Below are 18,977 nucleotides of genomic sequence, written 5' to 3'. Positions count from 1 at the left end.
CTGCCTGGTACCCTCTGAATATTAATTGGAGGGGGGTGTGGTGACGGGAGTTTTACATAAGCGATAGGGCTATCATATAACAATTGGAGGCACTTTATAAGTTTAGGGGAGAATCCGACTTCCGATAGAACCGTAAAGAGATATGTCCAGGGCGCCGAATCGAAAGCCGTCTCAATATCTAATGCAAGCAGGAGAAGTCGCTTTCACTGTAGGTTGTATGAATAATATTTAACGCTCTCCTAATATTATCTGGGGCCTGTCGCGCTGGTATAAAACCAACCTGACCCCGATGGATGAGGTGAGGGAGGATTTTATTGATCCTGTTAGTCACAATGGATGTAAAGATTTTGAAGTCAATGTATAAGAGGGATATAGGTCTATAATTTGTTGTGAGATGATCTTTCTTAGGATTAGGGATTACGGTTACATGCGCCACGTAGAACTCAGGGGGCAGCTGTGAGCCATTTAGTAGTGAATTACAGAGGCTTTTATATGTGGTGTCAGCACATCGCTACATTTTTTATAATATATTGCTGTAAGACCATCCGGCCCCGGGGCCTTTCCTCTTTTTAGTTTTTTGATTGTTGAAACTATTTCCTCCTCAGAGATGTGTAAATGGAGTTGTTGTGCCGCGGACTCAGTCAGGTTAGGTAGATGTAGTGTGTGAAGGAATGACTCCAGTAGTGAGGGGGGGGTGATTGTGGGGGGAATACAAACTCTGGGAGTATTCATTATAAGTGCTACACATGACATCGGGGTGGGCTGAGATCTGACCCTTAGGGTCTTTTATAGAGGAGATTATATGCAGTGACTCTCTCATTCTGAGCTTACGAGCGGCATCTTATTAGGCTTATTGGCATGGTGATAAAACGCGGCTTTACTCCAAGTTAGCGCCTCTCCGTTCTGGTGGTGAGAATGGCGTCTAATTGTCATTTCATATCTTGTATTTGTGTAGATAAGTATAGGGGTGAAGAGCGCTGATTGGCCAATTCTCACTCCTGCAGTTTCTCCTCCAGTCTGGGCTGTAATTCAGACCTTTCTTCTTCCTGTCGGCCGATAACTTAATCACAGAACCGGGAATAGATTTTCTGTGCGCGAGTCACATTGCTCCAAGTGAGGCCTCCTCCGCTGTGTGAGTTTAGGGGAAATTTGTTATATCTTCTCTTATAGCGGTTACATTAGAGATTTGGGCATTTTAGCTCCTGGTGTGGAGTCGATAGCACAATCATATGCCGCCATATAGTAGACGGCCGGTAACTGGTGAGAATTCCCTCCTGTGTGGGGTCTATTTCCCTCCAGAGAAATCACACGTTACATTCCACACATAACACTGTGTAGAGAAGGCGGCGCGGGGTAATTGTGCCAGTAGTGAGGGGCGAATAATGGCGGGAATGTCACTGACTGAGGAGAAGGCTCCATGGAGCGTCATCATTCTGGAGATCATGTGACCCCTGACTCCTCCCCTCCTGTGACCTCATCACAGGTCCTGTGCACAGAGCAGCCATATATGTGGAGTGCAGCTCTGCAGGTTAGTGATGGGCAGTCCGGCTCTTCTGGCTCCTTTCCCCACTTTTCTCCCTCCTGTCCCTTCACTATAAAGCCTGGGCCTCATTATACAGCTGTACAGGGGTCTAGTGAAGGCTTTTTAGCCCTTTCCTCAGACTGTAGCTCCTGGGCACAGGCCCTCACTCCTGTCCCTTTACTATAAAGCCTGGGCCTCATTATACAGCTGTACAGGGGTCTAGTGAAGGCTTTTTAGCCCTTTCCTCAGACTGTAGCTCCTGGGAACAGACCCTCACTCCTGTCCCTTTACTATAAAGCCTGGGCCTCATTATACAGCTGTACAGGGGTCTAGTGAAGGCTTTTTAGCCCTTTCCTCAGACTGTAGCTCCTGGGCACAGGCCCTCACTCCTGTCCCTTTACTATAAAGCCTGGGCCTCATTATACAGCTGTACAGGAGTCTAGTGAAGACTTTTTAGCCCTTTCCTCAGACTGTAGCTCCAGGGAACAGGCCCTCACTCCTGTCCCTTCACTATAAAGCCTGAGTCTCATTATACAGCTGTACAGGGGACTAGTGAAGGCTTTTTAGCCCTTTCCTCAGACTGTAGCTCCTGGGCACAGGTCCTCACTCCTGTCCCTTCACTATAAAGCCTGGGCCTCATTATACAGCTGTACAGGGGTCTAGTGAAGGCTTTTTAGCCCTTTCCTCAGACTGTAGCTCCTGGGAACAGGCCCTCACTCCTGTCCCTTCACTATAAAGCCTGAGTCTCATTATACAGCTGTACAGGGGACTAGTGAAGGCTTTTTAGCCCTTTCCTCAGACTGTAGCTCCTGGGCACAGGTCATCACTCCTGTCCCTTCACTATAAAGCCTGGGCCTCATTATACAGCTGTACAGGGGTCTAGTGAAGGCTTTTTAGCCCTTTCCTCAGACTGTAGCTCCTGGGCACAGGTCCTCACTCCTGTCCCTTCACTATAAAGCCTGGGCCTCATTATACAGCTGTACAGGGGTCTAGTGAAGGCTTTTTAGCCCTTTCCTCAGACTGTAGCTCCTGGGCACAGGTCCTCACTCCTGTCCCTTCACTATAAAGCCTGGGCCTCATTATACAGCTGTACAGGGATCTAGTGAAGGCTTTTTAGCCCTTTCATCAGACTGTAGCTCCTGGGCACAGGTCCTCACTCCTGTCCCTTCACTATAAAGCCTGAGCCTCATTATACAGCTGTACAGGGGTCTAGTGAAGGCTTTTTAGCCCTTTCCTCAGACTGTAGCTCCTGGGATCAGGCCCTCACTCCTGTCCCTTCACTATAAAGCCTGGGCCTCATTATACAGCTGTACAGGGGTCTAGTGAAGGCTTTTTAGCCCTTTCCTCAGACTGTAGCTCCTGGGAACAGACCCTCACTCCTGTCCCTTCACTATAAAGCCTGAGTCTCATTATACAGCTGTACAGGGGTCTAGTGAGGGCTTTTTAGCCCTTTCCTCAGACTGAAGCTCCTGGGATCAGGCCCTCACTCCTGTCCCTTCACTATAAAGCCTGGGCCTCATTATACAGCTGTACAGGGCTCTAGTGAAGGCTTTTTAGCCCTTTCCTCAGACTGTAGCTCCTGGGATCAGGCCCTCACTCCTGTCCCTTCACTATAAAGCCTGGGCCTCATTATACAGCTGTACAGGGGTCTAGTGAAGGCTTTTTAGCCCTTTCCTCAGACTGTAGCTCCTGGGCACAGGCCCTCACTCCTGACCCTTCACTATAAAGCCTGGGCCTCATTATACAGCTGTACAGGGGTCTAGTGAAGGCTTTTTAGCCCTTTCCTCAGACTGTAGCTCCTGGGCACAGGCCCTCACTCCTGTCCCTTTACTATAAAGCCTGGGCCTCATTATACAGCTGTACAGGGGTCTAGTGAAGGCTTTTTAGCCCTTTCCTCAGACTGTAGCTCCTGGGAACAGACCCTCACTCCTGTCCCTTTACTATAAAGCCTGGGCCTCATTATACAGCTGTACAGGGGTCTAGTGAAGGCTTTTTAGCCCTTTCCTCAGACTGTAGCTCCTGGGCACAGGCCCTCACTCCTGTCCCTTTACTATAAAGCCTGGGCCTCATTATACAGCTGTACAGGAGTCTAGTGAAGACTTTTTAGCCCTTTCCTCAGACTGTAGCTCCAGGGAACAGGCCCTCACTCCTGTCCCTTCACTATAAAGCCTGAGTCTCATTATACAGCTGTACAGGGGACTAGTGAAGGCTTTTTAGCCCTTTCCTCAGACTGTAGCTCCTGGGCACAGGTCCTCACTCCTGTCCCTTCACTATAAAGCCTGGGCCTCATTATACAGCTGTACAGGGGTCTAGTGAAGGCTTTTTAGCCCTTTCCTCAGACTGTAGCTCCTGGGAACAGGCCCTCACTCCTGTCCCTTCACTATAAAGCCTGAGTCTCATTATACAGCTGTACAGGGGACTAGTGAAGGCTTTTTAGCCCTTTCCTCAGACTGTAGCTCCTGGGCACAGGTCATCACTCCTGTCCCTTCACTATAAAGCCTGGGCCTCATTATACAGCTGTACAGGGGTCTAGTGAAGGCTTTTTAGCCCTTTCCTCAGACTGTAGCTCCTGGGCACAGGTCCTCACTCCTGTCCCTTCACTATAAAGCCTGGGCCTCATTATACAGCTGTACAGGGGTCTAGTGAAGGCTTTTTAGCCCTTTCCTCAGACTGTAGCTCCTGGGCACAGGTCCTCACTCCTGTCCCTTCACTATAAAGCCTGGGCCTCATTATACAGCTGTACAGGGATCTAGTGAAGGCTTTTTAGCCCTTTCATCAGACTGTAGCTCCTGGGCACAGGTCCTCACTCCTGTCCCTTCACTATAAAGCCTGAGCCTCATTATACAGCTGTACAGGGGTCTAGTGAAGGCTTTTTAGCCCTTTCCTCAGACTGTAGCTCCTGGGATCAGGCCCTCACTCCTGTCCCTTCACTATAAAGCCTGGGCCTCATTATACAGCTGTACAGGGGTCTAGTGAAGGCTTTTTAGCCCTTTCCTCAGACTGTAGCTCCTGGGAACAGACCCTCACTCCTGTCCCTTCACTATAAAGCCTGAGTCTCATTATACAGCTGTACAGGGGACTAGTGAAGGCTTTTTAGCCCTTTCCTCAGACTGTAGCTCCTGGGCACAGGTCCTCACTCCTGTCCCTTCACTATAAAGCCTGAGTCTCATTATACAGCTGTACAGGGGTCTAGTGAAGGCTTTTTAGCCCTTTCCTCAGACTGTATCTCCTGGGAACAGGCCCTCACTCCTGTCCCTTCACTATAAAGCCTGAGTCTCATTATACAGCTGTACAGGGGACTAGTGAAGGCTTTTTAGCCCTTTCCTCAGACTGTAGCTCCTGGGAACAGGCCCTCACTCCTGTCCCTTCACTATAAAGCCTGGGCCTCATTATACAGCTGTACAGGGGTCTAGTGAAGGCTTTTTAGCCCTTTCCTCAGACTGTATCTCCTGGGAACAGGCCCTCACTCCTGTCCCTTCACTATAAAGCCTGAGTCTCATTATACAGCTGTACAGGGGACTAGTGAAGGCTTTTTAGCCCTTTCCTCAGACTGTAGCTCCTGGGCACAGGTCCTCACTCCTGTCCCTTCACTATAAAGCCTGGGCCTCATTATACAGCTGTACAGGGATCAAGTGAAGGCTTTTTAGCCCTTTCCTCAGACTGTAGCTCCTGGGCACATGTCCTCACTCCTGTCCCTTCATTATAAAGCCTGGGCCTCATTATACAGCTGTACAGGGGTGTAGTGAAGGCTTTTTAGCCCTTTCCTCAGACTGTATCTCCTGGGAACAGGCCCTCACTCCTGTCCCTTCACGATAAAGCCTGGCCTCATTATACAGCTGTACAGGGGTCTAGTGAAGGCTTTTTAGTCCTTTCCTCAGACTGTAGTTCCGGGGAACAGGCCCTCACTCCTGTCTCTTCACTATAAAGCCTTGGCCTCGTTATACAGCTGTACAGGGGTCTAGTGAAGGCTTTTTAGCCCTTTCCTCAGACTGTCGCTCCTGGGAACAGGCCCTCACTCCTGTCCCTTCACTATAAAGCCTGGGCCTCATTATACAGCTGTACAGGGGTCTAGTGAAGGCTTTTTAGCCCTTTCCTCAGACTGAAGCTCCTGGGATCAGGCCCTCACTCCTGTCCCTTCACTATAAAGCCTGAGCCTCATTATACAGCTGTACAGGGGACTAGTGAAGGCTTTTTAGCCCTTTCCTCAGACTGTAGCTCCTGGGAACAGGCCCTCCTGTCCCTTCACTACAAAGCCTGGGCCTCATTATACAGCTGTACAGGGGTCTAGTGAAGGCTTTTTATCCCTTTCCTCAGACTGTAGCTCCTGGGATCAGGCCCTCACTCCTGTCCCTTCACTATAAAGCCTGGGCCTCATTATACAGCTGTACAGGGGTCTAGTGAAGGCTTTTTAGCCCTTTCCTCAGACTGTAGCTCCTGGGAACAGGCCCTCACTCCTGTCCCTTCACCAAAAGCCTGAGTCTAATTATACAGCTGTACAGGGGACTAGTGAAGGCTTTTTAGCCCTTTCCTCAGACTGTAGCTCCTGGGCACAGGCCCTCTCTCCTGTCCCTTCACTATAAAGCCTGGGCCTCATTATACAGCTGTACAGGGGTCTAGTGAAGGCTTTTTAGCCCTTTCCTCAGACTGTAGCTCCTGGGCACAGGTCCTCACTCCTGTCCCTTCACTATAAAGCCTGGGCCTCATTATACAGCTGTACAGGGGTCTAGTGAAGGCTTTTTAGCCCTTTCCTCAGACTGTAGCTCCTGGGAACAGGCTCTCACACCTGACCCTTCACTATAAAGCCTGGGCCTCATTATACAGCTGTACAGGGGTCTAATGAAGGCTTTTTAGCCCTTTCCTCAGACTGTAGCTCCTGGGAACAGGCCCTCACTCCTGTCCCTTCACTATAAAGCCTGGCCTCATTATACAGCTGTACAGGGGTCTAGTAAAGGCTTTTTAGTACTTTCCTCAGACTGTAGTTCCGGGGAACAGGCCCTCACTCCTGTCTCTTCACTATAAAGCCTTGGCCTCGTTATACAGCTGTACAGGGGTCTAGTGAAGGCTTTTTAGCCCTTCCCTCAGACTGTAGCTCCTGGGAACAGGCCCTCACTCCTGTCCCTTCACTATAAAGCCTGGGCCTCATTACACAGCTGTACAGGGGTCTAGTGAAGGCTTTTTATCCCTTTCCTCAGTCTGTAGCTCCTGGGAACAGGCCCTCACTCCTGTCACTTCACTTTAAAGCCTGTGCCTCATTATACAGCTGTACAGTGGTCTAGTGAAGGCTTTTTAGCACTTTCCTCAGACTGTAGCTCCTGGGAACAGGCCCTCACTCCTGTCCCTTCACTATAAAGCCTGGGCCTCATTATACAGCTGTACAGGGGTCTAGTGAAGGCTTTTTAGCCCTTTCCTCGGACTGAAGCTCCTGGGATCAGGCCCTCACTCCTGACCCTTCACTATAAAGCCTGGGCCTCATTATACAGCTGTACAGGGGTCTAGTGAAGGCTCTTTACTCCTTTCCTCAGACTGTAGCTCCTGGGAACAGGCCCTCACTCCTGTCCCTTCACTATAAAGCCTGGGCCTCTTTATACAGCTGTACAGGGGTCTAGTGAAGGCTTTTTAGCCCTTTCCTCAGACTGAAGCTCCTGGGATCAGGCCCTCACTCCTGTCCCTTCACTATAAAGCCTGAGCCTCATTATACAGCTGTACAGGGGACTAGTGAAGGCATTTTAGCCCTTTCCTCAGATTGTAGCTCCTGGGAACAGGCCCTCACTCCTGTCCCTTCACTATAAAGCCTGGGCCTCATTATACAGCTGTACAGGGGTCTAGTGAAGGCTCTTTACTCCTTTCCTCAGACTGTAGCTCCTGGGATCAGGCCCTCACTCCTGTCCCTTCACTAAAAAGCCTGGGCCTCATTATACAGCTGTACAGGGGTCTAGTGAGGGCTTTTTAGCCCTTTCCTCAGACTGAAGCTCCTGGGATCAGGCCCTCACTCCTGTCCCTTCACTATAAAGCCTGGGCCTCATTATACAGCTGTACAGGGCTCTAGTGAAGGCTTTTTAGCCCTTTCCTCAGACTGTAGCTCCTGGGATCAGGCCCTCACTCCTGTCCCTTCACTATAAAGCCTGGGCCTCATTATACAGCTGTACAGGGGTCTAGTGAAGGCTTTTTAGCCCTTTCCTCAGACTGTAGCTCCTGGGCACAGGCCCTCACTCCTGACCCTTCACTATAAAGCCTGGGCCTCATTATACAGCTGTACAGGGGTCTAGTGAAGGCTTTTTAGCCCTTTCCTCAGACTGTAGCTCCTGGGCACAGGCCCTCACTCCTGTCCCTTCTCTATAAAGCCTGGGCCTCATTATACAGCTGTACAGGGGTCTAGTGAAGGCTTTTTAGCCCTTTCCTCAGACTGTAGCTCCTGGGAACAGGCCCTCACTCCTGTCCCTTCACTATAAAGCCTGAGTCTAATTATACAGCTGTACAGGGGACTAGTGAAGGCTTTTTAGCCCTTTCCTCAGACTGTAGCTCCTGGGCACAGGCCCTCACTCCTGTCCCTTCACTATAAAGCCTGGGCCTCATTATACAGCTGTACAGGGGTCTAGTGAAGGCTTTTTAGCCCTTTCCTCAGACTGTAGCTCCTGGGCACAGGTCCTCACTCCTGTCCCTTCACTATAAAGCCTGGGCCTCATTATACAGCTGTACAGGGGTCTAGTGAAGGCTTTTTAGCCCTTTCCTCAGACTGTAGCTCCTGGGAACAGGCTCTCACTCCTGACCCTTCACTATAAAGCCTGGGCCTCATTATACAGCTGTACAGGGGTCTAATGAAGGCTTTTTAGCCCTTTCCTCAGACTGTAGCTCCTGGGAACAGGCCCTCACTCCTGTCCCTTCACTATAAAGCCTGGCCTCATTATACAGCTGTACAGGGGTCTAGTGAAGGCTTTTTAGTACTTTCCTCAGACTGTAGTTCCGGGGAACAGGCCCTCACTCCTGTCTCTTCACTATAAAGCCTTGGCCTCGTTATACAGCTGTACAGGGGTCTAGTGAAGGCTTTTTAGCCCTTCCCTCAGACTGTAGCTCCTGGGCACAGGCCCTCACTCCTGTCCCTTCACTATAAAGCCTGGGCCTCATTACACAGCTGTACAGGGGTCTAGTGAAGGCTTTTTAGCCCTTTCCTCAGTCTGTAACTTCTGGGAACAGGCCCTCACTCCTGTCACTTCACTTTAAAGAATGTGCCTCATTATACAGCTGTACAGTGGTCTAGTGAAGGCTTTTTAGCACTTTCCTCAGACTGTAGCTCCTGGGAACAGGCCCTCACTCCTGTCCCTTCACTATAAAGCCTGGGCCTCATTATACAGCTGTACAGGGGTCTAGTGAAGGCTTTTTAGCCCTTTCCTCAGACTGAAGCTCCTGGGATCAGGCCCTCACTCCTGACCCTTCACTATAAAGCCTGGGCCTCATTATACAGCTGTACAGGGGTCTAGTGAAGGCTCTTTACTCCTTTCCTCAGACTGTAGCTCCTGGGATCAGTCCCTCACTCCTGTCCCTTCACTATAAAGCCTGGGCCTCATTATACAGCTGTACAGGGGTCTAGTGAAGGCTTTTTAGCCCTTTCCTCAGACTGTAGCTCCTGGGAACAGGCCCTCACTCATGTCCCTTCACTATAAAGCCTGGGCCTCATTATACAGCTGTACAGGGGTCTAGTGAAGGCTTTTTAGCCCTTTCCTCAGACTGAAGCTCCTGGGATCAGGCCCTCACTCCTGTCCCTTCACTATAAAGCCTGAGCCTCATTATTCAGCTGTACAGGGGACTAGTGAAGGCTTTTTAGCCCTTTCCTCAGATTGTAGCTCCTGGGAACAGGCCCTCACTCCTGTCCCTTCACTATAAAGCCTGGGCCTCATTATACAGCTGTACAGGGGTCTAGTGAAGGCTCTTTACTCCTTTCCTCAGACTGTAGCTCCTGGGATCAGGCCCTCACTCCTGTCCCTTCACTAAAAAGCCTGGGCCTCATTATACAGCTGTACAGGGGTCTAGTGAGGGCTTTTTAGCCCTTTCCTCAGACTGAAGCTCCTGGGATCAGGCCCTCACTCCTGTCCCTTCACTATAAAGCCCGAGCCTCATTATACAGCTGTACAGGGCTCTAGTGAAGGCTTTTTAGTCCTTTCCTCAGACTGTAGCTCCTGGGAACAGGCCCTCACTCCTGTCCCTTCACTATAAAGCCTGGCCTCATTATACAGAAGTACAAGGGTCTAGTGAAGGCTTTTTAGTCCTTTCCTCAGACTGTAGCTCCTGGGAACAGGCCCTCACTCCTGTCCCTTCACTATAAAGCCTGGGCCTCATTATACAGCTGTACAGGGGTCTAGTGAAGGCTTTTTAGCCCTTTCCTCAGACTGTAGCTCCTGGGAACAGGCCCTCACTCCTGTTCCTTCACTATAAAGCCTGGGCCTCATTATACAGCTGTACAGGGGTCTAGTGAGGGCTTTATAGCCCTTTCCTCAGACTGTAGCTCCTGGGATCAGGCCCTCACTCCTGTCCCTTCACTATAAAGCCTGGGCCTCATTATACAGCTGTACAGGGGTCAAGTGAAGGCTTTTTAGCCCTTTCCTCAGACTGTAGCTCCTGGGAACAGGCCCTCACTCCTGACCCTTCACTATAAAGCCTGGGCCTCATTATACAGCTGTACAGGGGTCTAGTGAAGGCTTTTTAGCCCTTTCCTCAGACTGTAGCTCCTGGGAACAGGCCCTCACTCCCGTCCCTTCACTATAAAGCCTGGCCTCATTATACAGCTGTACAGGGGTCTAGTGAAGGCTTTTTAGTCCTTTCTTCAGACTGTAGCTCCTGGGAACAGGCCCTCACTCCTGTCCCTTCACTATAAAGCCTGGCCTCATTATACAGCTGTACAGGGGTCTAGTGAAGGCTTTTTAGTCCTTTCCTCAGACTGTAGCTCCTGGGAACAGGCCCTCACTCCTGTCCCTTCACTATAAAGCCTGGGCCTCATTATACAGCTGTACAGGGGTGTAGTGAAGGCTTTTTAGCCCTTTCCTCAGACTGTAGCTCCTGGGAACAGGCCCTCACTCCTGTCCCTTCACTATAAAGCCTGGGCCTCATTATACAGCTGTACAGGGGTCTAGTGAAGGCTTTTTAGCCCTTTCCTCAGACTGTAGCTCCTGGTCACCATGTGATCTCACCATAACCCTAACAAGCTAATTAAGGTGTGAAACTTTGATCAAAATTATCTCAGTACACAAATCTCCAAGGGTGCCCAAAGTTTTGCTTCGCCCCTTTTTCCTTTTTGCAATTATGAAATTTTAAAAAGTCCATATATATATATATATATATATATTTTTTTTTATTATTATTTTTGCCTAAAATACAAAGGCCATGTGTCATCTTAGAGGTTCGGCCTTTTAGAGATCATTTCATCTTCGTCTTACTGCTGCTCACAATAACGGTCATTTTGACCCGGGGCGCCCACACTTTTACATGCCGCTGTCAATGCTTCGTCCCGCTGGTGCTCAATATTTAATAGGGTCTTACTATTAAACTTAATGAAAAGTTTGGTGAATTTCTTTGAGCTGTTATTACTAGAGATGAGCGAATATCGTCGGAGAAGTTGTTATTGGCTAATATCACTTACCGAATAGCTGCATCGGGACCCCGGATCCCTGGAGCGCTCCCGATAATCAGCTGCATGTGTCGCCCTCCATGCAGGTGCTGTGACTATCACACAGCGCGACACATGCAGCTGATTATCGGGAGCGCTCCAGCACACTGAGTCCTGGACACACTGAGGACCCTGATCATGTGACCCCTGACTCCTCCCCTCCTGTGACCTCATCACAGGTCCTGTGCACAGAGCAGCCATATATGTGGCAGACACTCCTGGATCTTCTGCTTTCTCAGCCGCTTCCTCCTGTGAGTCCTATTAACCCTTTCGCTCCCTGTATTCTCCTTTCTGACAGGATAATATCTGAATTCGGATAGTGTGACAGGAATTTCAGCAATGTGGAAGGAAAAAATGACAATTTTACTTTTTTCCTCATGAAAATGTGACTTTTGCCCCAAAATTGTCTGCGTAACAAATCCTTATTTCCCCACTGTAGTCTGTAGACTCCATATACAGATCCCTTAAGTGTGAAAAGAGCTGAATTCCCCACTTAAGTTATTGCATTTTGGAAATTGCCCCCCACTGGGAATTTATCTCCAGGTAAAGGCACAATTGTGTCTCCATGGGGGTTGTGCTCACAGCCCAACATCGTGTGGCCTCCAAAGAAATGCCACCCCACACCATTACTGACCACTGCCAAACCGGTCATGCTGAAGGATGTTGCAGGCAGCAGATCGCTCTCCACGGCGTCTCCAGACTCTGTCACGGCTGTCACATGTGCTCAGTGTGAACCTGCTTCCATCTGTGAAGACCACAGGGCGCCAGTGATGAATTTGCCAATCCTGGTGTTCTGTGGCAAATGCCAAGTGTCCTGTACGGTGTTGGGCTGTGAGCACAACCCCCATCTGTGAACGTCGGGCCCTCAGACCATCCTCATGGAGTCAGTTTCTAACCGTTTGTGCAGACATGCACATTTGTGGCCTGCTGAAGATCATTTTGCAGGGCTCTGGCAGTGCTCCTCCTGTTCCTCCTTGAACAAAGGTGGAGGTAGCGGTCCTGCTGCTGGGTTGTTGCCCTCATACGGCCCCCTCCACATCTCCTGGTGTACTGGCCTGTATCCTGGTAGCACCTCCAGCCTCTGGACACTACGCTGACAGACACAGTAAACCTTCTTGCCACAGCTCACATTGATGTGCCATCCTGGATGAGCTGCACTACCTGAGCCACTTGTGTGGGTTGTAGAGTCCGTCTCATGCTACCACAACTGTGAAAGCACAACCAACATTCAAAAGTGACCAAAACATCAGCCAGAAGCATTGGTACTGAGATGTGGTCTGTGGTCCCCACCTGCTGAACCACTCCTTTATTGAGGGTGTCTTGATAATTGCCAATAATTTCCATCTGTTGTCTATTCCATTTCCACAACAGCATGTGAAATTGATTGTCAATCAGTGTTGCTTCCTAAGTGGACAGTTTGATTTCACAGAAGTTTGATTTACTTGGAGTTATATTCTGTTGTTTAAGTGTTCCCTTTATTTTTTTGAGCAGTGTATATACACTCACTGGCCACTTTATTAGGTACACCATGCTAGTAAGGGGTTGGACCCCCTTTTGCCTTCAGAACTGCCTCAATTCTTCGTGGCAGAGATTCAACAAGGTGCTGGAAGCATTCCTCAGAGATTTTGGACCATATTGACATGATGGCATCACACAGTTGGCGCAGATTTGTCGGCTGCACATCCCTGATGCGAATCTCCCGTTCCACCACATCCCAAAGATGCTCTATTGGATTGAGATCTGGTGACTGAGGAGGCCATTTGAGTACAGTAAACTCATTGTCATGTTCAAGAAACCAATCTGAGATGATTCGAGCTTTATGACATGGCGCATTATCCTGCTGAAAGTAGCCATCAGATGTTGGGTACATTGTGGTCATAAAGGGATGGACATGGTCAGCAACAATACTCAGGTAGGCTGTGGCGTTGCAACGATGCTCAATTGGTACCAAGGGGCCCAAAGAGTGCCCAGAAAAAATTCCCCACACCATGACACCACCACCACCAGCCTGAACCGTTGATACAAGGCAGGATGGATCCATGCTTTCATGTTGTTTACGCCAAATTCTGACCCTACCATCCGAATGTCGCAGCAGAAATCGAGACTCATCAGACCAGGCAACGTTTTTCCAATCTTCTACTGTCCAATTTCGATGAGCTTGTGCAAATTGTAGCCTCAGTTTCCTGTTCTTAGCTGAGAGGAGTGGTACCCAGTGTGGTCTTCTGCTGCTGTAGCCCATCTGCCTCAAAGTTCGACGCACTGTGCGTTCAGAGATGCTCTTCTGCCTACCTTGGTTGTAACGGGTGGCAATTTGAGTCACTGTTGCCTTTCTATCAGCTCGAACCAGTCTGCCCATTCTCCTCTGACCTCTGGCATCAACATGGCATTTCCGGCCACAGAACTGCCGCTCACTGGATTTTTTTTCTTTTTCGGACCATTCTCTGTAAACCCTAGAGATGGTTGTGCGTGAAAATCCCAGTAGATCAGCAGTTTCTGAAATTCTCAGACCAGCCCTTCTGGCACCAACAATCATGCCACGTTCAAAGGCACTCAAATCACCTTTCTTCCCCATACTGATGCTCGGTTTGAACTGCAGGAGATTGTCTTGACCATGTCTACATGCCTAAATGCACTGAGTTGCCGCCATGTGATTGGCTGATTAGAAATTAAGTCTTAACACACAGTTGGACAGGTGTACCTAATAAAGTGGCCAGTGAGTGTAGATAGAGAGATTTTTTTTCTTTGCGTTGGAGGGTCCAATTCCAGCTATTGCTGTGGGATCTGTGATTTCTATCTACTCCACTGTGTACAGGATAATAGAGTATAATAAAGTAGTTATGGACGTGACGTAACTAACATTGTGCAGTGACTCTGCTTTCCATATAGTGATGGATATTTCTTGTTGCTGAAACTGTGATTTTTTTCCACTTTAAACCTTTTTTAAACCCCTCTGATCAGTGCGATCATACAACATACAAGCCTCTGATGGCTCCGGTGATGCCCTGTACTACTGTAGTGCCGTGTATCATCACTGCCTGTCAGTGTAATACTAACGGCCCCATACACATGAGATCAGAGTTGGCTGAACGGTCATTTGGCAGACGGCGATCTCTCCCGACTCCCCCATACACACAAATATTCCAGCTTTCCTGTGGTCTGTATGAGAGAGTCGCCTCCAGACTCCTCTAGAGGAGGATTATCTACAGGAAGAACAAACGGATTATCCTCTGAAATTCAGGATGTCAGATCCTTCTCTGCCCTGACATCATCTGTCGGGAGGCCCCCAAATACATTATATGGTCGGCCAAACCCCCCGAAATCAGTGCTTTCATGGAACTTTAGCCTAATGTGTATGGGGGCGTTATAAGGTAACTTATTGGACGCTGCCTCTGGCCCGGCCTAATAGACCTTCATACATTGCAGCCCAGACCCCATTATTAGGCATGTAAGTATCGGAGTAACTAGGCCGCCCCATACTATCGAGTACTTGGAGGCGGGGGTCATTCAGCCAAACTCAGTCACACCTTCTTAGATGCCATGTTTGCTTTTCAGGGTTTTTGTTGAAGCCTCATCTGTGCCGTCCCTGCGGTGTACATCTATGTTCTGGGGCCCAAAAAGATTCATTTCTTTTTAATAAATGTTTAACATGTTAACAATTATAAAATGTGTCTTCTGCTTTTTGCTTATTTTTTTCTTCTTACAAGAATTGTTGGAGACAATTTTTCTTTAGAAACTTTTTAACCCCTTAACCCCCAAGGGTGGTTTGCACATTCATGACCGGGCTAATTTTTACAATTTTGACCACTGTCCCTTTATGAGGTAATAACTCTGGAACGCTTCCATGGATCCCGGTGATTCTGACACTGTTTTCTCGTGACATATTGTACTTCATGTTTGTGGTAAAATTTCATTCATATAACTTGTGTTTATTTGTGAAAAAAATGGAAATTTGGCGAAAATTTTGAAAATTTCGCAATTTTCCAACTTTGAATTTTTATGCCCTTAAATCACAGAAATACGGCACACAAAATACTTAATGAGTAACATTTCCCACATGTTTACTTTACATCAGCACTATTTGGGAATCAAAATTTTTTTTTGTTAGGAAGTTATAAGGGTTAAAAGCTGACCAGCCATTTCTCATTTTTACAACACCATTTTATTTTTACGGGCCACATCACATTTGAAGTCACTTTGATGGGTCTATATGATAGAAAATACCCAAAAGTGACACCATTCTAAAAACTGCACCCCTCAAGGTGCTCAAAACCACATTCAAGATGTTTATTAACCCTTCAGATGCTTCACAGGAATTTATTGAATATTTAAAAAAAATGAACATTTAACTTTTTTTCACAAAAAAACTACTTCAGGTCCAATTTTTTTATTTTACCAATGGTAACAGGAGAAATTGGACTGCAAAAGTTATTGTGCAATTTGTCCTGAGCACACTGATACCTGATATGTGGGGAGGAACCACTGTTTCGGCGCATGGCAGACCTCAGAAAGGAAGGACCGCCGTTTGACTTTTTCAATGCAAAATTGGCTGGAATTCAGATCGGACGCCATGTCACGTTTGGAGAGCCCCTGATGTACCTAAACAGTGGAAACCTCCCACAAGTGACCCCATTTTGGAAACTAGACCCCCCAAGGAACTTATCTAGATATGTGGTGAGCACTTTGAACCCCCAAGGGCTTCACAGATGTTTATAAAGTACAGCCGTACAATTAAAAAATCATTTTTCTCGTTCGCCTTATTGGGGGACACAGAGACCATGGGTGTATGCTGCTGCCACTAGGAGGCTGACACTATGCAAAAAAAGGTTAGCTCCTCCTCCGCAGTGTACACCCCACCGACCGGCAGGAATTTCCTCAGTTTAGCTTAGTGTCAGTAGGAGGTGGACACGGGTCCTTCATTGGACCCATATCTACCTCGATGTGCGTTGTTTCAGGTCTTAGGTGGAATACAGTGTAAACGGTCACAACTGTACTCCCACAAGAGACTATGAGTACGGCGTGTACTGTCACCCCGTATCCTCATAGTTCTCCGGGCGGACCACGGGCTCAGCACAGGACGTGCCAGCGAAGACGGATGGTCCTTGCCCCCTGCCTCCCACCCACTCGCCCACCAGAGCCTGTCGGTTGGACAAGGCGCAAAGACGGAATGGACAGACAGCGTGGGATATGGAAGGTACCTTTATTGGACCGGAAGAAGACACCACCACTCCCAGAGTCTCCACAAGGACGCCAAAGTAGCGCCGCAGGTTATCAGCGGCCGGCGCTTCCCAGTCGCCGCATCCCTTTTGGCCCCAGCTGCGGTGCCGGCTTTCTTCACCCCACCGCCGGTATTTTTGCGTAGGGTGGCGTCTGGGAGCAGGGCTAGGGCGGTATTCTTCTTAGGGGCGGGCGCGGCTGCGCCGCAGTTCTTCCGCGCCGCCCCGTGCTGACAGGCGGCCGCCGTCTCTAATTTAGCCTCCGGCTTCAATTTGGGCCTTCGCTCCCGTCGCTGCCACGCCCCCATCCGCTCTCCTAGGCCGTTGCCTTCCTAAGCCCTCCCACCACCTCTTCAGGCTTGTGCCTGGGAAGGGGGGGCGGGTTTTCCCTCTGGTGGAGGCGACTAGCTCCGCCCTTCTTCTTGCACAGAAAAAGCGCTTTTACTTCCTCATGTCGGGCTGTCGCCATCTTTGCAGCCTGACAGCCGGAGACCAAAGCAGAGACCAGCGCTTCCTGTCGGTCCCTGGCCAGTTGCAGAAGCCTAATTCATCTCTTTCGGGGTCACCAGACCGTGAGTACTTCTGCATCTGCAGACTGACACCCTACTCTGCCTTTCTGTCCCCCAACCTTCTGGCAGTTCCGCAGGTTTTCATCTTCTCTTCCTTCACCATGTCTACTTCTAAGCCTGATCGTGGCCGTCCGCCAGTCCCCACGGGCACCCTAGTCCAGTTCTTCGCATGCTCCTCTTGCAATCGCAAACTTCCCTCAGGTCAGCCTACTCCCATCTGCCTGGACTGCAGCAATCCCGTTCAGCATGACCCCGTCCAGGAACCACCTATTGCGCCACGGGAAAGCGAACCACCCATTCCTGGCTGGGCCTCATCTCTTTCACAATCTGTGGCCGACCTCACCAGGGTCTCAGTCCCTAGTGGCCGTTCTTGACAAGTTGCCCCTGGACACTTTTGCAGGGTCCAGCAGGTCACAAGACGCTTCATCTGAGCCAGCTAGCAGAAGCCGCAAAAGGCCCAGGCAGGATCTCCGGCCGGAATCCTCTCCTGGCCCATCATCTGCACCTAGTCCTTCACAGCAGTCGCCCTCCCGTGCCTCCTCACCCGAGTCAGGTGAAGCGTTCTCGGATATGTCTTCTGAAGGGATTGTAGAGCTGGAATCTGGCTAGGACGCGGACATGAAAGTTACAGTACAGAACCTCATCGCGGCAATTAACCACACCTTCAAAATCTCTGACTCCCCTGCGAAATCTTCAGATCAGGAGGTTTCGTTCAGACGGGAGGAAACACCCTCCAGGGTATTTCCTTTTCATTCCGAGTTTGGAAAGATTTTTACAAGAGAAAGGGAAGATCCGACCAGACGCTTTCAAAGAGGAAAGCGTCTCGGCGTACTGTACCCGTTTGCTAAAGAGCTCATGGATAACTGGTCTGCCTCTCCCTCGGTGGACCCGCCCGTGTCCAGACTGTCTAATAGCACGGTTCTCCCGCTTTCAGGTGTGGCGTCTTTAAAGGATTCTAATGATAGAATTATAGAATCCCTGGCGAAGTCTGCCTTCGAAGCGGCTTCGACGGCGGTATGCCCAATCTTTGCTTCATCTTGGGCAGCAAAGGCCATAGCTACTTGGGCAGAGGATCTTCGTCAGGGCATCCTAGAGAAAGCACAACCAGATCGATTGGCCGATCCCGCCAATCAGATTTCCCATGCGGGGGATTATCTGCTTTCTGCTTCTTTGGATGCCGCATCCTGCACAGTTCAGGCGTCAAGCAACGTCGTGGCAATCCGACGTACAATTTGGCTCAAAGCTTGGCAGGCGGACTTGTCATCTAAAAAGTCTCTTACTAATCTGCCTTTTCAGGGAGTACGCCTCTTTGGATCCCAATTGGACCAGATTATTAAGGACGCCACCGGAGGCACGAGTTCCCTCCTCCCTCATTCCAAGCCTCGCAGACCTCCACTAAGGCGTCAGTTTCGACCCTTTCGAGCTTTCCGCCGTTTCAATACGGCGGAGACATCCTCCAACCAACAAAGGCCGCAGGCACGCCAAGATAGGAAGAAAGTTTCATTCAGACCCACTCCCTCCTGGCGATCCCACTCTTCACAGGGCAGACCATCCAGATCCAGATCTGGACGGTCCACTTCAGCATGACTATCCTCTGACTCCCAAGGGTCCCTTCCAATTGGGAGGTCGACTCTTGTTGTTCAAGGACGTCTGGCTGGCCTCAGTAGAGGACACCTCGGTCAGGGAGGTCGTATCGTCAGGATACAAGATAGAGTTCGTCTCTCTTCCACGGGATCGTGTTTTCAAATCCCGTCCTCCAAAAGATCCAGCCTTGATCCCGGGGTTCTTTACGGCCATCGCCTCTCTCCTCAGTTCCGGGGTGATTGTGCCCGTTCCCGAATCGGAGCGGTTCACAGGGTTTTATTCAAACCTATTCGTGGTGCCGAAAAAAGACGGGACGGTTCGACCCATCTTGGATCTCAAGCGGCTCAACAAGAGAGTCCGTCTTCGCCGCTTCTGGATGGAGTCGGTTCGTTCGGTAATCGCTTCCATGGAGGAGCAGGAATTCATGTGTTCAA

The 18,977-nt window shown here is 49.5% G+C and overlaps 2 protein-coding genes across 2 annotated transcripts in view; one reads left to right on the top strand and one right to left on the bottom strand.

The window, feature by feature from the left end:
* Positions 1 to 16,698, bottom strand: part of LOC141063347 (uncharacterized) — a 30,340-nt gene extending 13,642 nt beyond the window's left edge. Inside the window, exon 1 of the mRNA XM_073557391.1 lies at positions 16,513 to 16,698. Within this exon, the coding sequence (XP_073413492.1) occupies positions 16,513 to 16,698 (186 nt within the window). The remainder of the gene's footprint in view (positions 1 to 16,512) is intronic.
* Positions 16,699 to 17,577: 879 nt separating this feature from the next.
* The window catches only part of LOC141063346 (uncharacterized), a 30,742-nt gene continuing 29,342 nt past the window's right edge, over positions 17,578 to 18,977 (top strand). Inside the window, exon 1 of the mRNA XM_073557390.1 lies at positions 17,578 to 17,589. Within this exon, the coding sequence (XP_073413491.1) occupies positions 17,578 to 17,589 (12 nt within the window). The remainder of the gene's footprint in view (positions 17,590 to 18,977) is intronic.

Source organism: Dendrobates tinctorius, unplaced genomic scaffold (assembly GCF_039654945.1).
Source record: "Dendrobates tinctorius isolate UK_male_01 unplaced genomic scaffold, ASM3965494v1 ptg000249l, whole genome shotgun sequence".
In the NCBI taxonomy this organism is placed as follows: domain Eukaryota; kingdom Metazoa; phylum Chordata; class Amphibia; order Anura; family Dendrobatidae; genus Dendrobates; species Dendrobates tinctorius.
Note: the sequence above shows the minus strand (reverse complement) of the source record. Positions and strands in the feature narration are given on the sequence as shown.